This window comes from Mesoplodon bidens, assembly GCF_964165515.1.
Source record: "Mesoplodon bidens genome assembly, chromosome: 10".
Lineage (NCBI taxonomy): Eukaryota > Metazoa > Chordata > Mammalia > Artiodactyla > Ziphiidae > Mesoplodon > Mesoplodon bidens.
This window is the reverse complement of record NC_138172.1, coordinates 34,343,118-34,369,447: the sequence shown is the minus strand read 5'-3', so window position 1 is coordinate 34,369,447 and position 26,330 is coordinate 34,343,118. Positions and strand designations below refer to the sequence as shown.

The 26,330-nt window shown below is 39.0% G+C and overlaps 1 protein-coding gene across 1 annotated transcript in view; it reads left to right on the top strand.

The window, feature by feature from the left end:
• Positions 1 to 9,647, top strand: part of CACNA2D3 (calcium voltage-gated channel auxiliary subunit alpha2delta 3) — a gene marked incomplete at both ends in the record, with an annotated part of 788,351 nt that extends 778,704 nt beyond the window's left edge. The window contains 3 exons of the mRNA XM_081246546.1: positions 4,009 to 4,119; positions 4,337 to 4,424; positions 9,555 to 9,647. Coding sequence (XP_081102672.1) covers positions 4,009 to 4,119; positions 4,337 to 4,424; positions 9,555 to 9,647 — 292 coding nt within the window. The remainder of the gene's footprint in view (positions 1 to 4,008; positions 4,120 to 4,336; positions 4,425 to 9,554) is intronic.
• Positions 9,648 to 26,330: the final 16,683 nt, after the last annotated feature.

Below are 26,330 nucleotides of genomic sequence, written 5' to 3'. Positions count from 1 at the left end.
TTTCTTGTTCTCTGTAGCAGAATCAAATACTCTTAGATGAGTATTTCTAAATATTCTTAAATATTTATACTTTATGTATAGTTTTGCAACAGTTATTTTCCCACTTATTATGTTTTGGGTAATCTTTTTTTTTTTTTTTTTTTTTTGCGGTACGCGGGCCTCTCACTGTTGTGGCCTCTCCCGTTGCGGGGCACAGGCTCCGGACGCGCAGGCTCAGCGGCCATGGCTCACAGGCCCAGCCTCTCCGCAGCATGTGGGATCTTCCCAGACCGGGGCACGAACCCGTGTCCCCTGCATCAGCAGGCGGACTCTCAACCACTGCGCCACCAGGGAAGCCCTGGGTAATCTTTCACGATGGTAAATGGACACCTTTTACCCTTTTATCTGGTGCCAAGTAGACCATAGAACAGACACACTGTTGCTTATTTAATCATTCCTCTGTTGATGGACTTTCAGGTGGGTTTTGTTTTTTCCTCCTCTCAATGAACAATGTTACCAAGATCATCTTTATGTATGTCTTCTTGGGTTCTTGAACAATAGTTCCTCTTACTGAGAAGTAAAACTACTGGAAAAATAGGATCTAAATGATTTTTCACTGTAACAATAATGAATTGTTCTCTTAGGGGCTGTAAAATTCACTTTCCCACCAGCAGTGTAGAATAATATTCACTTCTTCAGACTCTCCATCATTTGATACTACCATAGACTTAAAATTTTGCCATTCTGCTGGTGAAAAATGCATTTCATTATTTTAATTTCATTTTAATTTATATTTACCTAATTTGTAGTGAGATTGAACCCCTTTTACATATCAGTTGTCTATCTGTGTTTCCTCTTCTGTAAATTATCTCATGGGTTTTGATACTGATTAGGGGCAAGCATCTTCCCTTCTCTCTCTCTCTCTCTTTTTTTTTTTATAAAACTCAACTTTATAATTGTCCAGACTGTTCTTTATATTTAATCTTATGAATGAATCTTAGGATCATCACCTCAAATTCCATCAAAATTCCTGTTGGGATTTTTATTGAGATTACTTTGAATTAAAAGGTTAATTGGGGCTTCCCTGGTGGCGCAGTGGTTGGGAGTCCGCCTGCCGATGCAGGGGACACGGGTTCGTGCCCCGGTCTGGGAGGATCCCGCATGCCGCGGAGCAGCTGGGCCTGTGAGCCATGGCTGCTGAGCCTGCGCATCCGGAGCCTGTGCTCCACAACGGGAGAGGCCACAGCAGTGAGAGGCCCGCATACCGCAAAAAAAAAAAAAAAAAAAGGTTAATTGAAGGAGAAATGACACCTTTAATATATAACTGTTCCCTTCCACAACCACTGTGGATTTCTTAGGGGTTTTTTTTTTTTCTTTTATGTTCAGTAAATTTTGATCATTTTCTTCATAAAGAAATGTCTTTTACTAGGTTTATCCTTGGGCATTTCATAGTAATTATTGACAATATCAATGGTTCTTTATTTCATAAATATATTTTCATTGGTTATTGCCAGTGTCAGGGAAAGGCTGTGGTTTTATATGCTGATTATGTAACTGGGCAGCTTGCTTAGTTCTTTTCTTGGTTCTAACAGTTGGTCAGTGGGCTCACACGGATTTTCTATGAACACAGTGATATCTGTTCTTTGGGTGACTTGGTAGTATTCACTTGGGGTTAGATTCTCAATGTGCATTTCAGGTTTTTTTCATGCAGTTGGTTTGCTGGTGTTTTTTATAGCTTGGCCAAATGTTGATAATTTATACTTTATCCCCCAAAGTGTGTTTGCTCTAAGTTTTCAAATTGTTTGTAATGATATACGTAATACTCACTTAAAATGTTTAAAATGCCTCTGTATCTTTTGGGTTTTAATGTAACTTTGTGACTTCTTTTTCTTGATCAGGAGTGCCAGAAGTGGACTTATGTCCTTGTTCTTTTAAGCCAGAGTTTGATTCTTTTAGTTATCTTCACGTTTTCATCTGCATCTTATTCTTCTCCTTTTATCTTTATAAGTTCATTCTGTCATTGATTCAGTGAATGTTTACTGAGCATCTGCTCTGTCCCAGGCATAACTCTGGCTGCTGAGGATAAAAGATAACCAGGGGCAGACACATGTGGCCTTCCTCCCATGGAAACCACAGTTTTTTGTGAGGGACAGACAGTGAGCAGGGAAGGAGGAAGTGGAGGCAAAGGAGATTGAGAAGAAAGACAGTGAGGTCGTTGGTGTCCTTGACAAGAACCGATCCAAGGGTGTGGTAAGGACTACAGCCTTATTGGAGTAGATTTGTGAAAGGAGAGAAGTGAGGAAGTAGAGAGAGAGAGGAGAGAGAGAGAGGGATTGTGTATAATTCTTTTTAGGCGTTCTACTATAAATGAGGACGGGGAAGCAGGGTGGTAGGTGAAGGTAAAGTTAAGGGAGAGTTTTGTGTAAGCTGAAGAAAATGGCTAGTAGACAAGAGAAACTATTTGTGCAATGATCACCTCTCTCCTCTTCCATCAGTCATATCCTTGCAGAAGGCTGGGCTTTGGAGAGGGGCATCAATTCTCAGCCCAGTGTACCACAGGGGAGAATAAGTTTAGGGCACAGGTGCAGGTTTATGTTCTTATTTTTCCAGTTTCTTGATTCAAAAACACAGTTCATTTATTTGCAAAATTTTTTCCCAGTAGAAATATTTAAGCAGTCCAGACTCAAATCTGCACAGATTTGAGTCCGGGCTGCTCTCAAATTCTCAAGGATTAATTGGATGTGTTTTTAACCTTTAATTTCCACTGCTTATATCTTTTTGCTATTAATTTCTAATTTTACCCGAATGTAAAAGAAGAACATGTAATTGATGCTTTCTGCTCTTTGGAATGTGCTGCAGTTCCCTGCGTTTGAAAATAACTTATATTCTGTTATTGCTTAGATCTGAAGAGTTTTTGCTCTATATTTTAAACAAGTCACGCATTCATCATACCATTTTGGTATTTCTATCAGTTTGTATACTATGATCATAAAAATTCATGTCATATCTTCTTCTACTAGATACACTCTAGAGAACAGAACAAATTTTTTGAGAGAAAGATGAATGAAGATAACTTACAGAGAAATTGACCATTTTTTAATGCTATAGTCTAGTTCATCTGACTAAACTGAATTTGGTAAAATATCATGAAAAATGTATGTGACAGGGATTTTGGGCCTGGGGCTAAATATTTAGCTAATCTGTTGGCTCTAGAAGAATACGGGATTTGTTGTCTCATTTGTTCCTCCAAAGAGTCACTGGTATTTCTGGTTCAAGGAGTATTTTTATGGTGACATTACTTTGTCATTTCATTGTATTGGGTAAGGTGAGAAAGAGGTGTCATTAGGCTTACTTATGTTGGACTAGCTGTACAGATAAACCCAGAATGTCAGAAGTGCCATATGGCCTTAGTACCAGCTTAACTTGGTCTCTGAGAAGGATGGATCTCCTTAAACAACTAGCATTAATTTCATCCAAAAAATACCTCTATTATGGGCAGACACTGTGCAAAGTGGTTCAGGGAAAGGTCTAGGAAGTTCACTTCATCTTTTATCATTAATATGACATAACTTCAGTCTATCCTTGTTGGAGGGAGAAGGTTGCATCTGATCAGTTGCATCTGATGTCCTCAAAGAACATCAGATGCAACTTGGGGTGATGTTTAGGCCCTGGGAGAAGAAAATGAGTCTTGGAAAAGCTTAACCTCTTAGACCTTGGAAACTGAGGTGATTTAGCCAACTCTGACCCTCCTGTTTCATACGCATAAAAATCCAGTCTTTCCAAGGTGAGTTTTATGAGCTATATATGGACATAGATGTAGGTTATAGGCTACTGTCTTCTTAGTGAAACTTCATATTTGTAAGTGAAGAGCCTCGGGGAAGGAGGCAACTTGACTAGTAAAGCAGTCTCTGAAACCTGTTTTCCAAAATATTACTAGTTCCCCCACCCCAGGGAAAGTTTTCCTCATGGCTATTAAGTTGAGGGATGGTAAATGACCACTCACTGTCTCTCTGCCTCTTGTTCCAACAGGTCCTTTGTCATCCAGCAAATCCCAAGCAGCAATCTGTTCATGGTGGTGGTGGACAGTAGCTGCCTCTGTGAGTCTGTGGCCCCCATCACCATGGCACCCATTGAAATCAGGTATATCCTTTTGTGTGTAGGTCCAGCCACTACTGATGAAGCTGGTAAGGGGGATCGACAGTAAGGAAACCTAGGGGAGAAATCTTAGAGAGGAGGAGATGATATCCTTTCCACTATTAGAGAGAGAGAAGTTGTTAAGGGAGTTTAGTGCCAAGTTTTGAGCTCTGAAATTCAGAGTAAGGAAAAGGAGCATCTTGGAAATATGCCTTAACAACAGTCAACATAACGAATCCCTTAAGTGTGAACGTTTAAAGGCTCAGAAGATCAGAAGGCGTCCGGAATCTTGTCATGGCTTCCATCCTGAGGTAATCTGAGAACACTTCCTACTCTTTTCCCATCAGATTCGCCATGAGAATCTCACAGTAGTCAAAGAACTATAGCTCAAAATTTACTCTTGAGAAAGCAGTCCCTTTCAGGCAAACCAAAGAAGAATATACAGGAAGGCTAATGGTACTCTACTTTCAGCCTCTCAATGCCTTCTTATTTAGTCTGTGCTTAATAGTCTTATCTTATTACATCCATGTATATTTTTTAAAAGCCTCTTTACTATCTTCCCTATTACAAATGTGCTATAATTTTACCACTTTCCACTATTACACATAAAGTAGCTTTTACCATCTTGTTTTACTTCTTTCAAATTGTAATTAAAATTATTTTCCTGCTTACTTTTAGACAGCCTTTTATTTATAAGATATTCATGTAAAGCAAAAGTGGCAATACTAATGTCAGATCAAGAGTCACATGGCCTTCCCTGGTGGTGCAGTGGTTGAGAGTCCGCCTGCCGATGCAGGGGACACCGGTTCGTGCCCCGGTCTGGGAAGATCCCACATGCCGTGGAGTGGCTGAGCCCATGAGCCATGGCCGCTGAGCCTGCGTGTCCGGAGCCTGTGCTCCGCAACGGGAGAGGCCACAACAGTGAGAGGCCCGCGTACCGCAAAAAAAAAAAAAGAGTCACAATATATAAATGTGGAATGATAAGCCTTTAAACTCCCCTAACCACACGAAGTCACAACTCTAAAGGCACTACATTTACACCAAAAGCGACGATCAGAGAAAAATTAAACCTAGTACTAAGAAAGATAAACTTATCACTGATGTAGGTGAATTATGTCCTTCAATGTTGTAGGCAAAAAAAATTAAATATGGCAAGAAAAGTTACAATTTAAAAATTAAGTCCAAGGGGCTTCCCTGGTGGCGCAGTGGTTGAGAGTCCGCCTGCCGATGCAGGGGACATGGGTTCGTGCCCCGGTCTTGGAGGATCCCGCGTGCCGCGGAGCGGCTAGGCCCGTGGGCCATGGCCTCTGAGCCTGCGTGTCTGGAGCCTGTGCTCTGCAATGGGAGAGGCCACAACAGTGAGAGGCCCGCATACCGCAAAAAAAAAAAAAAAAAATTAAGTCCATTCCCCACCTTGAAAAATAGAAAACTTGCCTAGACCAATTACTCTAGGGAGACTGGGAAGATACTCATTTTTTAAAATGCCACCAGAGCCAGCTGAGTGTTAATCTTACCTGTAAATAGCAAATAATTTTAATGTTATTTAAACTATCCAAGTCCTAGAAAATATTTTAAAGTCAGTATAGTACTAAAAAGAATTTGGAATTTATTGAGAATGTTTCCTTCTATATTCGAGGGAGAGTTCAATAACAACATAAGTTGAAAAGGCCTTCGATAAAATTGAGTGATCACCTCTAATAAAAGCTCTATGTAAAGTAGAAATATGAACAATAGTCCAAAAGCAATAATACCACTTCAACTAAAACCAGAACTGCATACATAGCACTAAAGTCACTAGAGTAAAAATCTTCTCCAGTTAATAAGATAATTTGCTTTGGTAACTAGATACATGATAAACACTAAAAAAAAAATCAGTATTTTTTTTCTTTAAGTTTCTAGACCCACTGAGATGAGGTCAGTGGAACAGAATAGTAATTCTTTTTTTTTTTTTTTTTTTTTTTTTTTTGCGGTACGCGGACCTCTCACTGTTGTGGCCTCTCCCGTTGCGGAGCACAGGCTCAGCGGCCATGGCTCACGGGCCCAGCCGCTCCGCGGCATGTGGGATCTTCCCAGGCCGGGGCATGAACCTGTGTCCCCTGCATCGGCAGGCGGACTCTCAACCACTGCGCCACCAGGGAAGCCCCAGAATAGTAATTCTTATGTATGACAAAGGTTCAATTCAAAGGGGAGGGTATAGAATGGACTTGCATGGTAAATGATGGTCTCATAAGAAATTCTAGGGATTGGTCTCATGCTATTGGATTGGAAGAATTAAAGTTGTTAAAATGGCCATATCACCCAAAGCAATCTACAGATTTCATGTGATCCCTATCAAATTACCCATGACATTTTTCACAGAACTAGAACAAATAATCCTAAAACTTATATGGAAACATAAAAGACCCAGAATCACCAAAGCCATTCTGAGACAAAAGGACAAAGCAGGAGGCATAACCCTCTCAGCCTTCAGACAATACTACAAAGCTACAGTAATCAAAACAGCATGGTACTGGCACAGAAACAGACATATGGATCAGTGGAACAGAATAGAGATCCAAGAAATAAACCCACACACCTGTGGTCAGTTAATCTTCAAGAAAGGAGACAAGAATATACAATGGGGAAAAGACAGTCTCTTCAGCAAATGGTGTTGGGAAAGCTGGGCAGTCACATGCAAATCAATGAAGTTAGAACACACCCTCACACCATACACAAAAGTAAATTCAAAATGCCTTAAAGACTTAAATACAAGACATGACACCATAAAACTCCTAGAAGAGAACATAAGTAAGACATTCTCTGACATAAATTGTACTAGTGTTTTCTTAGGTCAGTCTCCCAAGGCAATAGAAATAAAAGCAAGATAAACAAATACTGTATGCTAATACATATATATGGAATCTAAAAAAAAAGGAAAAAGGTTCCAAAGAACCTGGGGGCAGGACAGGAATAAAGATGCAGACATAGAGAATGGACTTGAGGACACGGGGAGGGGGAAGGGTAAGCTGGGAAGAAGTGAGAGAGTGGCATGGACATATATACACTACCAAATGTAAACTAGATAACTAGTGGGAAGCAGCTGCGTGGCACAGGGAGATCAGCTCGGTGCTTTGTGACCACCTAGAGGGTTGGGATAAGGAAGGTGGGAGGGAAACACAAGACGGAGGGGATATGGGGATACATGTATACATAGAGCTGATTCACTTTGTTATACAGCAGAAACTAAAATACGATTGTAAAGCAGTTATACTCCAATAAAGATGTTTGAAAAAAAAATGGGACCTAATCAGACTTATAAGCTTTTATACAGCAAAGGAAACCATAAACAAAGCAAACGGGCATCCTACAGGTTGGGAGAAGATATTTGCAAATGATGCAACTGAAAGGGCTTAATTTCCAAAATATACAAACAACTCATACAACTCAATAACAAGAATCAAACAGCACAATTGAAAAATGGGCAGAAAACCTAAATAGACATTTCTCCAAAGAAGAAGTACAGATGGGCCAATAGGCACATGAAAAGATGCTCATCGTCACTAATTATTAGAGAAATGCAAATCAAAACTACAATGAGGTACCACCTCACACCAGTCAGAATGGCCACCATCAAAAAGTCTACGAATAACAAATGCTGGAGGGGGTGTGGAGAAAAGGGAACCCTCCTACATTGTTGGTGGGAATGTAAATTGGTGCAGCCACATGGAAAACAGTACGGAGGTTCCTGATAAAAGTAAAAATAGAGTTGCCATATGATCCAGCAATCTCACTCCTGGGCATATATCCAGGTAAAGCTATAATTCAAAAAGATACATGCAACCCTATGTTCATAGCAGCACTATTTACAATAGCCAAGACATAGAACTAACCTAAATGTCCATCAGCAGATGAATGGATAAAGACAATGTGGTGTTTATATATAATGGAATATTACTCAGCCATAAAAAAGAATGAAATAATGCCATTTGCTGCAACATGGATGAACCCAGAGATTATCATACTAAGCAAAGTAAATCAGAAAGAGAAAGACAAATACCATATGATATCATTTATATGTGGAATCTATCAAGTATAAGTGGAGTCTAAAATACGACACAAATGAACATATCTATGAAACGGAAACAGACTCACAGATATAGAGAACAGACTTGTGGTTGCTAAGGGTGTGGGGGAAGGATTGGGAGTTTGGGATTAACAGATGCAAACTATTATGGTCTAGAATGGATAAATAACAAGGTCCTGCTGTATAGCACAGGGAGCTATATTCAATATCCTGAGATGAACCATAAAGGAAAAGAAAATGAAAATATATATATATTATATATATTATATATAATATATAAAATACATAATATATATAATATATATGTATCTGAATCATTTTGCTGTACAACAGAAATTTACACAACATTGTAAATCAATTATACTTCAATAAAATTTTTTAAATAAATCAATAAAAAAGAAATTCTAGGGATTGGAGAGACCTTCTTATCCAAGATCAAAGAGTTATAGAAGAAAAACAGATCTATTTAACTATATAAAAATTATAACTTTTTGATAGAAAAACATAACTAAGTCAGTATCCAATTTATAGAACTTGAAAAAATGTTTATAAATCAAAGCATAAAGAGCTCTTTAAATTGATAAGTCAAACGACTGCATATAAAAATAAACCGAGGACATGAAAGATACAATTTACTGGGTGATCAGAAAATACAGGTACCAATGAAATATCTAGCAATAGCCATCAAAAGCAAAAATACCCTTTAGCTCTGCACTGTCACTCCTGGGCATCTTTACCTAAGGCCAGGGCAGGAGCAAGTATCATTGTTTGGTAAGGACCTATATTCAGCACTCTTTGTAGCAGTAGAGAACAGATGAGAAGATGAATAACCATCAATAAGAAAAAAAAGAACTGAATAAAATAGACCTAGAATAATGGAGATAGAGAAATTTCCATCAATTAGTGGATAAAAATCACGGTACAGAAAGGAATAAATAATATGATTTGAGTTTTGTAAAACAGAGCCTCCCTTCCCCCAAATTAAAAGGAAGACACACACAAAACCTTCCATAGCCAAGTATCTGAAATGATCAGCCCCCTGAGATGTGATCTTTTACTAAGAAGGTCAGTATTTTGCTTTTATAAAATAATCACAAGAGACTTCTCTACCAACAGCCCTTTGCCTCTTGAATGTTCTGCATAATAGTATACAAAGAGTCATTTTGAATACGTTGTGCATTGACAAGTGAAATCAGAGATTCTCATTACTAACATGATGAAATGTAGACAAGTCCATTTCCTGGCATTATCTAGGCTCCAAATGATTTTGTTCATACACTGGAGAGCAGGGAGGGATCTGGGGACTCCACATACCTTGGGAAGTTTAAGGCATCTTGGGATCCACCTCGGCTCTAACCAACCCTGCCTTTCCCTGTAGGAGAATGCGAGGGAGTGTGGGGGTGCGCCGAATCTCCAGGCCAAGATGGTCCTTATCCTGCTCCCTCTGCTTTTGATGCTCTTCTCAAGGTGACACTGATGGAGATGTTCTCTTGGCATGCTAAAGTATGGATAAACTGTGAGCCAAAATATGGTGCGACATAGGAGACATGAAATGTAGTCCAACCATCAGCATCTCATGATATTAAACTGTGCGTGATATAAACTCTTAGAGATATGTTGACAAAAAAGTTATCTTTTTACTTTGCCAGTCATGCAAATGTGAGTTTGCTACATTATTATCATCCTTCATCAGAAACGGGACTGCAAGTGGGCAGTGTCCCTTCTGCTTGAAACCCATTGAAACCAATTTAAAACTGTGTACTTTTTAAATAAAGTATATTAAAATCATAATCTCCTGGTTTGGGTTTTATTATCATTTTACTGCTGAGAATACAGAATGGAAAGTACATGAAAAAGTCACCCATTCCAGACGGCAAGAAAGGATGGTTGTTGGCAGAGACTTTACTCTAAAGCAGATTCTAGACAAGTATTTAACAACTGTTTAGATGCTCCACTCTCAGTTATAAAAATATTTACAGAAGTAAATCAAAATATCATCTACATCAGAAGAATTTATTACACAGAGCTCTGAATTTTGTTGAACAAAACTTCAGTAGAAATCATAATTTGGATGAGAACACAAGCTTCCATAATATTAAAGTGTTGAACTATTTGGGAACAGAAATAGTCATAAATCCTAGGAATTCGTTCTGAGGAGACTTGAAGGAGGAAAAGAACAATGACTACAAATGACTCTTAACCTTATTGCTTGAGAATATGGCTTCTGGCTTTCCCCATAAACAAGAGATGAAATTTGGTCTTATATATAACAGAATATGAAACTACCCAGACCTGTAAGCATTTCTAAATTTCTGAACCAAAGGAAACAGTGTCCATTGGATCATGATTACCAAATAACCATTCCAAGAGGAATAATTTCTATGCCTAGGTAGAAACGAGAATGCCTTTCTTTAGAGGACAGACATCTAAAAGTCATGTAGAGAAATCAACTTAAACTCTTTAAAAAAAAAAAAAGCCACATTATCCTGTTGATATTTTAGAAACACTGACGTTATACTACTTTATCCTAAAATGATTCCAGCGTTTATAGGAATAACAATACTACATTGTTATACTTCTTTAAATTACTATTCCTCCAACCCACAAGGTCTTCCTGCTCCTCAAGCATGCTAAGTGGGCACCTGCCTCAGGGCCTTTTCACTTGCTATTCCTTCTTTGTGAGTTACTCTTTCCCCCAGATATCTGCATGCCTTCCTCCCTTGCCTGCTTCAGGTCCTTCCTTCTTTGGCAGTCCACCCTGACCTCCTTGTTTACAGTTGTAACTTCCACACCCCTCCACCCTTCTCTCTTCCCTGCTTGATATTCCACCATAGCAGTTATCACCATTGGATTTGTTTATTGTTTGTCTCTCCCCAGGTGAATATAAACACCAAGAAGGCAAGGATTTTGTTTGCTGTTTTTTTTATTTTCTCACTGCTATATTCTCATCTCCAAGGAGAGAAGAGTAGAGTGTCCGGCTCAGAGCAGACCCTCAATAAACATTAAAGCAAGTAAGCAAGAGACAGTAGTAGTAAGAGCTGTGCTACCAACATAGTGGGTGACTGTGTATACATACCCCTGTGGTATAGTGCCATGTGGGAGTATCCGCGTTACTGCAGAGAGCAAGGAGTAATACCATATTCTCTATTATCCTGCCATTGCTAATTTTTGAAGACTTCTATTTGCAGTATTAATGATTGATGCCAGTCCTATCCAAAGATATCCTATCACAGAACATTTTATTAAAATGTTTGGTTTGCTGCTTATAATTAAGATAAACTATAAAGTAATACAGTTTAACATAGAGTTATATGGCACAATTAGTTATTAAAATTATAAGCTTTAACATTTAATATAATTGGTAACGGATTCAGAATAGAGCTAATCATAGTGTAACAATCTAGCAATATTTTTCCTAAAATGTAGAAAGCTTTCGTTTATGTGAAAATTCATAAAAATATAGAACAATTGCAATATTTATTGAAGGTAGATTAATAAAACATGGCATAGACAAGAATAATGGTGTGATACCTTTATCTGTCCTAAAATTAACAACAGGGCAACTCCATATGCTATATATTCATTAGATTAAGATGACATAGGACACTAAAATAAATAGTAATGGCAGTGGTAAAAACTACTCTTTAATGTCTGAAGTGGTTTTAAAATAAGGAAATGTAGCATTATTATTCAAATTATGAGCAGTATAGCACTACAGGAGATAATACTTCTCTTGTTATAAGAAACTGTATAGTTTAGTAAAATATTAAAATCATAGGCAGAAGAGCACAGTTTTATTACTAGCAATATTAGAGATTGTAATAATTTAGAAGACCCTTGAGGGCCATTTGCAGTGTCTGCCATTTGGAAGTTTTGTGAAGATGCCTCTAATTGGCACATATATGCTGGGGAGCCTGTTGTGGGTATTTCTACTCATGTGACTTTGTCTTATATATCCAGCTTGTAGCAGCTGTAATTCCTGCTGGGGACTTTGCAGGCATCATTTCCCCTAATCCAGTGATTACAAATCCTGGGCAACTTTGCCCACTTGGGAACATTTGGCAATATCTGGAAACATTTTTTGGTTGTCACAATATGAGACAAGAGGAGGTGCTACTGGCATCTAGTGGGTAGAGGCCAGGGATGCTGTTAAACATCCTCCAAATCCCGGGACAGACCACACAACAAAGAATTATTTAGCCGAGCATTTCAATAGAGCTAAAGTTGAGAAACCCTGCTCTAATCCTTTAACAATCGATAAACTTTTGTCTTTACAAATAGATGCCACAGACCTTCTGGATAGCCACGTGGCATCTAAATTGTGCACGTTTGCTCCACCAATGCTAGGAATTCTTTACATAGTGTAAGATGCTAAAATACAGATTCAATTCAGTAGCAATCCAGGTATATCATATCTTAAAATACTCAGATGATGGGGTCCTTCTTGTCCTCCAGGCCTCAGCAGTCTTCCACTGAACACCTGGGAATCCTCGGTCACTGCCTGCTGTTTGCTTCAGAGCAAGGTACTCATGGGGCACTGGCATTTTCCCTTTCACTCTCAGTCTCCCCTCCCCACACCTGTAGGAGGGAGCTCAACTGTCTTGTTCAGTTCTGGATTCCTGATGCTGAGAATTGCTCCTCAACTTCAGTGACACCCAGGAACTGTTTGCTGAATGAATAAATAAACCACCCCCACGATACCATTTATCAAAACCTTCTATTTACAAGTTACTACGCAGAGAACTTTCCGTCATCATTTCCTACATCTGCTAATATTCCCATTTCACTGATGAGGAAACTGAGGCTCAATAAGCAAGTTACCCAAAGTGCTAGAGCCAGTAAGAGGCAGGGCCTTATGCCACACCTTTCCCCCTTAACCATTACAATACTATATACCATATGCATATGTATCAGTACAAGGTACTGTAGTCCCACATGGCAGCAGACTCCAGTCCCCTTGGATAGGTAGGAAGTCAGGATGGCAATACTTTCTAGTTTAGGATACTCTAATTCAGCAGCATTTGGACACACTGAAGGCAATATACAATAGTAGATTATAGTGATATTTTTGTAAAATATGGTTAGAAACAGCAGAATAATATGACACTGTGGCTGTATCTGTAGTATATTCAAAATAAAGTCCTTCCTACTCATATACACATTATAGGTGATGCAGGATGGTTTAAACCAGGAGTCAGCAAGCTTTTTCTATAAAGGGCCAGAGTGAATATCTTAGACATTGTGGGCCGTGTCGTCTGCCTCTGTTGCAACTATTGAACTCTGCCACCGTAGCACAAGAGCCCCTGTGTTCCATTAAAACTTTCTTTAAGCGCACTGAAATTTGAATTTCATATATCTTCACATGTTGCAAAATATTATTTAGAGGTTTATTCAAGTATTTAAAAATGTAAACACCACTCTTAGCCTGAAAACTGTAGACAGTGGGCCAGATTTGACACGTGGGCCACATTGGTCAACCCCTTGATTTAGAAGATTGCGGCTGACAATTTTTAAGGCTCTCATTACGTGATAAATTAGGAATATCCTTGCAACTTACAGGCATGCATGCTAGAATTGTGTCAGCACTATCAGTATGGGAGCTTCTACAGTACAAATGTGACCACACGATTTTTACTTTAACATCACACAAACTAGTACTGTTTGAGACACTGTAAGTACCCTAGTATAATCTAATGCCTTTATATGTATGTAACTACAAACATAAGTAAAGAGCATAACTCACTATAGAGTGCTAGCATTACTGCTACTCGAATTGTAAGGTGAGGGTGTAGGCTGACATAATGTAGTTCAGCACGGTATATTATCATTTCTGTTCCCACAATTATATGTAATAAAGTAAAACATAAAATCACATTGCTGCTGCCAGCATTGGCTGTCTTAAAGCAGTTACTTCCCTCAGCCTATGCTGTACTGTGTGGCCCTAAACTATAATATTGTGTGTCATACTGCTATATCCCACGATGTTGGGCTACCAAGAATCTTGTTAACAAAAGTCCTACCACAAAATCCTATACCAAATGACACCATATTGTAATTACCCTGGCTCTTAATGGCTAACAGTAAACCAGTGATTAGAGATAAATATTTGAGTGGCACCTTTTCAGTAAGATATTGTCACAGGAACATGATATGCACTACCAACTGTAGCATCAAGAAGAGTCCTAAATTATAGTCATACTCTTCTTATATTTATCAATAACTCTATATTGTTCTTGAATGTGCTATTGCATTATGCTACCACATACTCTCCAAGCTATAGCAATAAACTTGGGGTGGAGAGGGGAGCATTTATTGAGTGCTGACTGTGAAAAGCACTTCACAATAATTATGTCACATAGTCCTCACAGTAAGAGTGCACACAAGCCGTGAGAAGGGGCATGTTGGAGATGACAGGTGTGAGGTTCAGAGATTACAGGACTTGACCAAGTCACACAGGCAGTGATGGACAAAGCCCTAGTTATTTTGCCACCTTGTCAACGTTACGTGTCAATTACACTGCCAGTAATGCTGGCACCAGCACTGCTACTGTATTATCCCATGTACTGTCTTAACAGAAAATTTGGCAGCATTATTATTCCACAGTATGGTGCACCAATGACCACTCTACTCTCATTTCAGTTGCAATAACACAGTTATGCTCTACATGTTGTACTTTTTCTAACAATAACGCTGCCCTCCCTTGTCTGTAGTCCTACCTTGCTTCTAGTTATGAGAACAATGCAGCTACTGTGCTAGTGCAGCCTGCTGCTTTAGTTGAAACAGCAAAAGTGCTAATAGGGAGCCCAGTGGTCTACACAGTACTATATCCTATGCCTAGAAAACCACCATTGCGACTGCAAGTTTTCAGTAAAATAGTTAAAGAAGCATCACTGCTCCTTAAAGGCAGGACTGTGGTCTGTGACTTCCTCATTTCACATCACTAAAAGCTTGCAGTTTGCCCAACACACTTAGGAATCACTTGGGTTCTATGCCAGCTCTGATATTGAAAGTAATCCATTTGCTGCACTACTCCACATGATAGTCCTGTAATTTTAGCATTGTTATGATATTATTGCTAAGCCATGTCACACTGGCTTCCAACTTGGAAGCAGTTCTGCCACTACAATAACTAGTGTGTGATATCTGTAATTTTAGCAGAAGTACACAACCAGTCTGACACTTAAATTTTAAGTATTCACAGAATTGATATACCATAATGCATTTTGGTTTAGCACAGTAATAAAACAGAATTCTGAAAAGACCACACATATCATGAGAGTCCTAATATTTGTAATTTGTAGTTTTATATGAGTATCATATATTATTTTGGCTTTCATTAGTATTATTTTTAGTGTTGCTGTAACTACAGTAAGTCACATTTAACATACTACTCTGACGCTACCAAGAGGAATACATGACTATTACATAAGGCACGATCTTTGAAGTCAGACAGAGTCAAACATAAGTTTGAGTCACAGCTTCACAACTTAATCCTTATGTAATTTTGCTCTAAGTACCTGGTAGTTGTAAGTCTCAAGTTTCTCAACTATATGATGGAGCTAATCACAGAACCCAACTCACAGTATTGTCCTGAGGTTTAAATGAGACATATCTAAATGAGAAATACTTCTAATTGCACAAGATGTGGTGATTTCAATAATTATTAGTTACTACTATTTTAATTATTTTTACTATTATGTTAATACTGCATACTCATTCTGGTAATAATACTACTACTAACCTACTTAGAAATAATATTACTATATAATATGCCATCAACTATTTGAACCAATTTTGTAAAAGCAAAGCTACCATCTTATGCTGCGTTGATCTCCACTACTTTCTACTGTTTTAATACTATTAATGGTAATTTTAACTCTTTTCTTTTGTCCACAACTTTATACCATTCTATCCTAAATTATACCTTACCTCTAATGTTGGTAGTTCTCAGCCATTACTACTTACGATAGGCTCTCTGTGATTGAGTCATTTTGTACTGGCTGTAAACTTGACAAAAAAAGGTATTTGTATAGCTTAACCTACAGACTGTTCTATTTTAATTTTACATCCCACTTGGATGTATTAGAGGCATCTCAATCTTGATATGCCCCAAATAGATCTCTGTATTTTATCCTCCAGTCCTGCTACTCCCTCTTTTCTCATCTTGGTAAACAGCCTCACTGTCCCCACCACCATGGCCCAGTGGCATAATCCAAATGCTTATGAACCACCTTTGACTCCTCTCTTCCAATCCCCCAGGAAGTCCTGCTGACTATCCCTTCAAAACATACTCAAGGGCTTCCCTGGTGGCGCAGGTGGTTGAGAGTCTGCCTGCCGATGCAGGAGACACAGGTTCGTGCCCCGGTCCGGGAAGATCCCACATGCTGCGGAGCGGCTGGGCCCGTGAGCCATGGCCACTGAGCCTGCGTGTCCGGAGCCTGTGCTCCGCAACGGGAGAGGCCACAACAGTGAGAGGCCCGTGTACAGAAGAAAAAAAAAAAAAAACACTCAAAACCTTTCAACAATATTTTATCTTTACCACTAACCTTAGTACAAGCCATGAGACTCTCTTCATAGAACAAATGAAGTAGCCTACTCAGAGGTCTCTGTGCTGCTCTTCACTGCCCACCTCCTACCCCTGGATCCATTTTCCTCAGAGAAGACAGGTCAAGTTGTGTCACTTTGCTTATTTTTTTCACTGGAGGTGCACTGATATCACCAACTTACTTCAAAGTGCGTAAAAATATAAGATGTCTTGATGGGTGAATAGAAAGATAGTAAACTGGGTAGCTTTGAGTCAGTTTCTTAATCTGTCTGAAATGTAATCTTCTCACCTGTAAACAGGGAAATAAAAGGCCTCCTTACAAGATAATTATTGGGAGTAAATGTTTTCATGTAGGTCAAGTGTAAAGATGGTTCCTGGCACACAGGAAGCACACACTAATATCATTCGTTATTCAAAGTCATGGTATAGATCTTATACAATCAAAATGAATTTTACTAACAACCAGAACCAGCTCTTGTGCTTCCCATCCAGGCTACCCACAGACACAAGTACAAGCAGAGAGGGCCTTGTCTGAACCTCTCATTGCTCCCTTTTCAAATCTCAAATAAAAATTCCCTACCATGTGGTAGACATCTTAAGTGAATGCAGACCATTGCCCCATGGAAGCATATGAAACCCATTTGGGTGAAAGCAAGTGGCACAAAGCCTGACAAACACCATGGAACCTACCCTAATGAATTGCAGTTTGGAACTAGAACTGCTTTTGGTTTTAGAAAGAATTAAATTATTCTAAGATCTGATGATAGAAAATCAGCTGGTGTGGGAAAGGTGAAAGGTGCTGCTATTCTTGAAAGGACAAGGCCTTTGGAAGAAAATGTCTAAACACGCCAGAATTAAAGTGCAACCTTTGTTTGTAAACTCATAAGATTATGGGTTTAGAATTAATTCGAGTTGAGTCCTTTCCAGTTACCAGTAACCTAACACTTGGATCCATTATGCAATCATGACTCAGTACGTCCTTCAGAACACCACTTTCAGACACGATGGGAATTAGACGGACTTTGTAAATATTTGAAGTTGCTAGTTTAAAATTAATTTGACTTATTTGCTTTCTGGTTGCCAGCAACTTATGAGAGTTGGAGCTTTTTCTTTAATCCTACATATCATTCATGAATCTTTAAAGAATTTATTTGGAAAAACTATAGGGTGGAACTCAGCATACCCATTGCTGAAAATGAAACATTGGTGGTAGGTGATAATAGAGAAAGGGAGAAAAAAAGATGAAATAAAATTTGCCCTTGATGTGTCAATTAAACTTCTAAGTCTAAACACCATAATTCAGTTAGAGATATAGATGCTGTATTTAGTTCTATTGTTGGACCCAATTAATTTTTGTAAACAACTTCATTGAAATATAATTCACATACTATACAATTCACCCATTTAAAGTGTACAATTCAGTAGTTTTTTGTATATTCACAGTGTTGTGCAATCATCACTACAATCAAATCACCCCAAAGGAAATCTCAGACTCATTAGCAGTCACTTCCATTTTCCCCTCTTTCTGACCCCATCCCTAGGCATCCACTAGTCTCTTTTTTTTTTTTTTTTTTTTTTTCTGTACGCAGGCCTCTCACTGTTGTGGCCTCTCCCGTTGCGGAGCACAGGCTCCGGATGCGCAGGCTCAGCGGCCATGGCTCATGGGCCTAACCGCTCCGTGGCATGTGGGATCTTCCCGGACCGAGGCACAAACCCATGTCCCCTGCATCGGCAGGCGGACTCTCAACCACTGTGCCACCAGGGAAGCCCTAGTCTACTTTTTGTCTCTATAGATTTGTCTGTTCTGATCATCTCATATAAATGGAATCATATGTGATCTTTTGTGCCTGGCTTCTTTCACTTAGCATAAAGTTTCTGAGGTTCATTACTGTCATAGCCTGTGTCAGTACCTCTTTCCTTTTTATTGGTGAATAATATTCCAAATGTGACTTGGCCACATTTATTTATTCATCTGTTCATGGACATTTGGGTCTTTTCTGCATTTTGGCTATTATGAACAGTGCTGCTATGGACATTTGTGTATAATTTTTGTGTGGACATATATTTTCGTTTTCCTTGGGTAGATACTTAGGAGTGGAATTGCTAGATCATATAGTAATATCACATTTAACATTTTGAGGGACTGCCAAACTGTTTTTCATAGTGGCTGCATTATTTTGCATTCCCACCAGTATTGTATGAGTAATCCAATTTCTCCATATCCTTGCCAATACTTATTATTATCTTTTTCTTATTATTATTGTAGCCATTCTAGTAGATGTGAAATAGTACCTCATGGTGGCTTTGATTTGCAGTTCCCTGATGGCTAATGAGGTTGAGCATCTTTTCATGTGTTTATTGGCCATTTGTATATTTTCTTTGGAGAAATGTGTATTCAGATCCTTCGCTCATTTTTTAAATTGTACTATTTTTCTTTTCGTTGTTGAATTGTAGCAGTACTTTATATATCTTGGATACAAATCCCTTCTCAGATACATAATGTGCAAATATTTTCTCACAATCTCTGGGTTGTCTTGATTTTTTTTTTAATGGTAAACTATGTTGCTTCCTCTCTTAAATTTCTGGCATCTGACTGGCTTACAAAATGCTTCCACGTTTCTCTGTGGATGTTTCCAAGAATTTCAGACCTCTTGTGTGCTGTCCATAACTGAACTTTGTATCCTCTTTTCTCTTATCCCAGATCTACTTCTTTGTAAGTCTTTTCTATTCAGCCAACAGGTCAGCCAAGGCAGAAAGTAACTTCTTAAATCTTCTTTCTTATCACTCACTTCAGGTCCTCTCATGCACCAAGTAATGTTTCATTACTGTTTGCAGCCAGGTATTTGAAATCCTGATCATCTACTATCAAAGTCTGGATCATGTTTTCATCATGTCCCTTCTAGACTCTTTCAACAGCCAAATCCATGTCTTTGCCTTCCAGTTTGGCCCTTCTAAATGCAAAAACAATGATGACACTCCCATGGGATACTAATGGTTACAATCACTGTCTCTGAAATCATACTTTCTTAGTTCAAATCCTGGCTCTTCCATTTAACCTCTGTTTCTCAATTTCTCATATGTAAAATAGGGAATGATAATAGTCCCTGCTTCATAGGGTTGTGTGAGAATTAAATGAATTGTTATCTGTGAAATGCTATAAACAGTGGCTGGGATATAATAAGCATTCAGTAAATGTTAGCTAATCTTACTATTATAATTAGTTCTTTTTTTTTTACCATTAATTAAAACTTTTCCAAGGCTTTTCTAACCTATGGGATAAAGTTGAAATGCATTGCTTTGGTAGATAATGTGCTCCATGATCTGCAGTATAAGCTGAGAAGAAGCTACTGTGAGCACAAAATCCTTACAGGGGTTTTATACCTTCACTTTTCAAAATGTGATACTGAGTTTAGAATTATCAGGTGTAACTTCTTTCCAGGTATTGTTGCTTTACTACCACTAGAGAACATGTATTGTGGACTTACCCTGACCAGGCAGAATGCTAAGCACCCTATGCACTGTCCACCTTAATTCTTATGTCTGCCTTATAAGGGGGTTAGTGTTGCTATGCCCAACTTCATAGCTGAGATAAATGAGATGGTAAGTCTATTCGTCCAAGATCAGTAGGAAAGAGAGAAACTTGGATATGGTCTCAAGTCTCTTGGACATCATGTTCTAAGCTCTTGGCTCTGCCTGTGGAAATTTCTGAAGATGTGTCCACAGACATTCTCAAAGGCAGTGTGGGAAGGAATTTCAAGTACTTGTATCATACTTGTCATTCCTGAATGGGGTATATCTTCTATCTGGGAAGTCTTTACAATGTTATCCAGACACCTGAAAATTCCTAGGACAAGGACATTTTAAATGTAGTTTCTGAAAGCTCTTGCTAAGCAGAAATATCCCTCCCTTGGGGGTAAGTGCTTTCCTTTGCTGGTTGGACTATGGCAGATTAACTCACTTGGCTGAAGCCAGTGGATCTGAGACCCAGCTTTCTTCCTTTCCCAGAAAGCTCCTCCCACAGGGTGAAGGATCAGAGGAGAATATGAATATTTAGGAAAGTCACCTCCTTCTTCAAGAAGTAACTCAAGGTACTTGGGCATTGGTGAGTGACTCAGAGCTGTCATCTTAATATGCAGAGACAGCACATTCCTAACTGTGTGCACAGGAGGTCTTCATTATCTGAAGATAATTGGTGCTGGAAAAATACTACTGAACATAAATCCATCAAAAAGAGGGACTAAATTCTGAAAATAAACTGTAAAAAAACAGTTACTTAAGGCTTTGAAACAAAGATAACAATCATGAAAAGAAGCTTATTTTATTTCATTTTTAACAAAATAGATCAAAATAGAGGGCAAGATTAAAACTCTACCCTCTTAGAAAATATATAATATGAATTGAGTATTTTTTTTCAGTTGTTCTGACGGAATTGTATAATAGAAAAATTCAGCTTTTCTTGAACTAGTGTAACACTGTCATAAAGTGTCTATCTCTCTCTTTCAAAATTATTCAAGGGTTTTACAAATTTTCTGATTTCTCTTACTGTTTGATATTCAAATCATTCTCATTTAATGCTCCAATTACATCCTCAATGTGGTTGATTTTCTCTTTTGGTTTAACTCTGCCCAATTCTCCTTGGTCCACGGCTTTGGGTATAGCTAACTTGATTCTTCAACTTCCCAGGACTCCCAAGAAATTTTGCATCCTTTGCAAAGTTTGAAATTTCATTTTGCAATCAATTTGCCTTGTATTTGCTTTATGTTGTCCAGTGTTTACATTACAAAATCAACATGAGACAGACCAACAATGATGTTGACCCATTGGGTTGGGACAGGAGCTGATGTTAAACAGAGAGAGCTGTATAAGAGGGGACAGTTTTAAATGGTATTTTTGTGCTATGCCTTTGCTTCCATATGCAAACTCATAATTTTGACACCTCTCATGATGCAAATTTCCATTATTAGCATCTGATTTTCCAAATCTCAGACACAAAGATCCATTCTGGGCTCAGGTACCTTGAATCCTTTAATATTATCTAGAGTTTGCTCCCATGGCTAACTCACTTTTCAGGTGTCAGTTCAATATGAGCTTCTGGAAGGGACCTCCACTGACCACTCCACTTCACCCTTGAATCACCCTTTTGCACGAGCTTCTGTTTATCTCCTTAGTAGCACTTAATAAAGGAGATAGAGATCTGACTTGTCTACTTTCTGATTTCTGTCTCTGAGTCCAGGACATAAGTTTCAAGAGAATAAGGACTTTGTCGATTCTCCTTTACACACACAAAAACTGTCTTAGTCTTTGTTAGGTGGAAAGCAGCACTTTACAGTGTGCAAAGAGGTATGTGGAGAGAGCTTGGAGGCACTTCGTGTGCCCAGTCTCCCCGATCTGAAGAACTTAAACCTCTTCCTTGGTGCCATTGAAGGAACCTTTGCTTCTTTCTAAGATACAGAAGCCAACTGAGACATTTTAGATTGTGGGGAAGCCTTCATGAGGAATTTTCCAGGATTAAGAATTAGATACAAAGGAAGTTATTAATTTATGTACATTCCCCCTACCTAAGGATTTTTGCCTTATTGTCAAATAAGTCACTTCATTTTCCCACTGAAGGAGAAAAGAGACACGGGAAGCCAGATAAACGGTTCATTTGCTCATGAATTTTCATCAGTCTTTCTCCCAGGACTCTAAGGTTTACTTAAAAGGGCAATTTTCTCTACATTTTAAAGGCTAACTAAAATTGGGAATATCATGAGAAAAATGCTTCCTTGTAACTCACGGACCATTACTGGATGATCCAGATCAGATTCTGCTTGGTGCCAAAGGGAGATAGTCCCCAAGTCCTTGAAACAAAGGAATGGTAAAACTAAACAAGATACAGAAAGATCAGGAATCCGTTTTCCATTGCTAAGACCTCAGAAACCTATAAAAGCCATTGTTTTATGGGGAACACTTAGCAAAGCACTGCCCAAGTCCATTTTAAAGGCTTGAAATCCTTTGACATATGGCAGTCATTATGTGTGCTCAGCTGTCTATCTTGCACAACACTTTTTTCTTCCCTCCCCCAAGGAAAGCATTTCTGAGGCCCTACATTTACCATATTTTACAAGAAGCACTTAGTGGCAAGGAAGGCTCAGAAGCAGTCTCAGGAAGAACAGTCCTGGCTAAGAACTCCAGGAGCACCAAAGCATTTTGTCTCAAGTGGGAGCCTTGAGATGAAGCTGTTTCAGATTAGAAGGGGGCATACATTGCTAGTTGGGTTTTACTTTAGAAAAAGGTCTAATGACTCAGACGTCCTAGGCAGCAAAATGGAGCATATTGTCTTGCTTGGCCTTTTCCCAAAACAGGAGGATATGTGGGTGTCATTGGGCTTTTGGGGTGTGTTGGGGTTTCCCAGAGAGCAGGTGATGGAAATGATAGAAAAACAAGTCAAGGCAAACTCTTTCAGGATACCTCTGTGGCTCCCTTTGTTTCAGAGCATGTGCTGTATTCCTCATCACCAGCACGCTCAGGATAAGATGTTCCTGAGCTGTTGGAAGAGCAGGTAGAGACTTTCTGCATAGCCCTCCTCCTCCATCCTTACTGTGGGAACAGTAGGTAAAATATCCATATTGTATTCTAAGAAAAGTCTCTGCAAAGCTGCCTTGTTGTGGTTCTTCTTACCAAAACTATCCAGACTGTCCCCAGGAAGTAAAAATAGTTGAACCCAAGTATGTAAGGCAGTGCAGTCCAGGTTCAGATCAACTATGGAAGCCATAATATGTTCTCGACATTCCTTCTTGATATTGGCCCAAACCAGGATGAGTGAGACCTACAAGAAACAAATGATGCCCTAGTTTAGAGTTTGCCACCCATCAATAAAATCCATCCTCCACACCAGAATGCCTGGAAAGAAATTCACATGGACGTTTGCTTTCCCAAAATGTTAAGAGTTTTTATCAAAAGAGCACACAACACACTTTTATTTTCTGCTAGCGGGAGACCCTTCTTCACCTTTCCTGCAATACCAAACTGAAATCAAACTAAAAAAGGTGGGTCCAGAGAGAGTGATTTCTCATCTTTTACTCATCCCCAGTCAAATTCAGGCTTCCAAAAGAAAAATAAACTCAACTCCAGGAACACTGAGTTGTAGTGTGTTGCTCTTTGGAACCCTTTTGGAGAGATGGCAAAGGGGAAATTGTACTATGCAATACACGACAAAACTATGAATCCTCTGGCCATCCATCTGCTAAGTCTTATGCATCACCTTAGCTGCTCACACCCAAATCTTCTCTAAAAACCAATGTCTCCATCCTTCAGCCAGCTCCTCCCAACTTTCCCTCTTGAGTAGCCACTTGTCTTTTTTTTAGGTTAATTTTTGCAGAAGTTAAATTTTTAAAAAATTAATTTAGCTCTTTTCTCTTCTTCCAATTCTTTTCTCTATCCATTATCCTCACAAGCAAAGTAAATCAAACAGCGAAAACCTTAGAATTCACGGTGAAGGCAAGGCTGTGAATGCTCACAAAAAAGTATACCTATTACTCATCATTTCTTAAACACACACGCACACAGGTTTAGTAGGTATGTGTTCTTTGCAGCGTTATTTATCATAGAGAAACTTTAGAAACAAATACCTCTTAGTCAAATATTGTTTAAATAAATTACACAACATCCTTACGGTTGAATGTTACACAATTGTTGTAAATGTTGTGCTTTCAAATGATTTTCATCACTTGAGATATGTATATGGTATAATATTAAGTGGAAAAATAAAAGCAAGGTAAAAAGTATGAGTAAACATTATATTGCCAAGTATAAATAACTATAAGCATCTTTACATAGGAAGAAAAAACAGAAGATATGATCCCAACATTTTAAGCGTAAGATTATCTTTGGACTATGGAAGTATGAATACTTTTTTGATATATATATATATATTTTTGTAATTTCCTAGTCTTCTAATTCTTCCATCATTTTTATTGAAGACCTTCTAGGTGCTGGAGCTACAGCCATTAACAAGGTAGACACGCTTAACAAGCTAGTCCATGCTCTTTGGCATTAAAGCTTTTTTTTAATACCATAAGCTTCTTGAGAGTAGTATCTCTATCTATCCTAATGTAACATACCCCTAGTTTATCTTTTTGTTCAATATTCATTCACCTTTTTCTATTAAAACAATATCCTAATTTCTCCTTGGGAAACCACTTCTTTCCCATTGTCAGCCAAGTAGCTCATGGGGAATTGATGCAACTCTAAACTCCAGGAGCAAGCCTTGATTGGTTTAAACTATCAATCTCTCCTACTCACATAGCCATGGAAAAAGGAAAAGCATTTCACAATATGAAATTAATTAAATTAGGTGTAAGTAAGGTATAAGATCTTTGGTCATGGTGTTTGCCAAATCTCTTACTGGTCTTCCTATTCCCCTCTTGCCTGCATAGAGCCATAATACCTATTGAGATTAGCATGATCTCTTTAGAACAAGAGATAAGTCTTCCACCCCAAACCCTGAGATGGTGTCCTATCCCACTCAGAAGAGGATGCAAGCACCTTATTGTAGACTGCAAGAGCATGGTGGGGTCCCTGCTCACCTTTCCAAATATAGCTTCCCACTGGGGCCCTGCTTACCATGGCTGGCCTACATACCTTCTTTCTGCTCCTGTCCATCCTCAGAGCCTCTGCGCTTGCTGGGCTTTTTCTGCAGACGGTGGCATGGCTGACTTCTCACCCTTGGGCTCAGATCTCTGTTCCCTCTCAGGGGCACCTTTGACCACCTTGGCTGAAGGGGTTGCCCCACACTGCCATTCTTTCCTATCAAATCACCTCACTGTAGAGGCCTTGAAGTCCCAGCCAGCACCTGGAATTGTCTGCATGTGTCATTGTTTGTTCATTTCTGCAGGAACCTGGTCTCTTTTGTTCAGCACTGTACATACCCCAGGAGGTGGAAGTGTGCCAGCACAGAGTGCTCAGTGGCTGTGAACTGACTGAATAAATGAACAGCCCAGCAATATCTGTGAGCTGTATAGGGTAGAGGTTGTGAGGCACTGCCCATCTGTTTTTGATTTCTTGGCTGTGTGTTCTTAGGTGAATTGCTTCACTTCTCTGGGCTTTAACCTCCCCACCTCAAAAGTGGGATGGAGAGTGCCCACTGGGTAGGGTAATTGTGAAGCTGATAAGCATGAATTAGCATAACTTGGCACCTAGTAGGAAGATAATAAATCTCCCCTCCTACATGGGACCTGGAATTGCAAGGTCAGCATGGAGCTTTTCAGGTTCCTGATGTCATGAGCTTTATGGTCCTCGTTCGGGCACACTTGGATTTCTGAATATGGTGCCACCAGAGGTTCCATGGCTGACCATCCCTTTTGTTCAAATCCTATGTTTTTATTTGAGAGTCACAGGTAGCCCTGTCAATGAAAGAAAAGCTTTCTGTGAGCCACACCACATGTAAAACAAAGCTTCAAAATGAGCCATAAAGGAAAATGCATTCCCTGACCAGCATGGGGAAGAACATTTCAGGGCTGAGAGGTGCCTACGTTTGAAGCTTAAGGGTCCAGCCCAAGTAGAGATCATAGCCCAAGAGAACAGAACAGAGAAAGGGGAAGGAAGGCCTAAAGTTAGCCTGTCACTCCT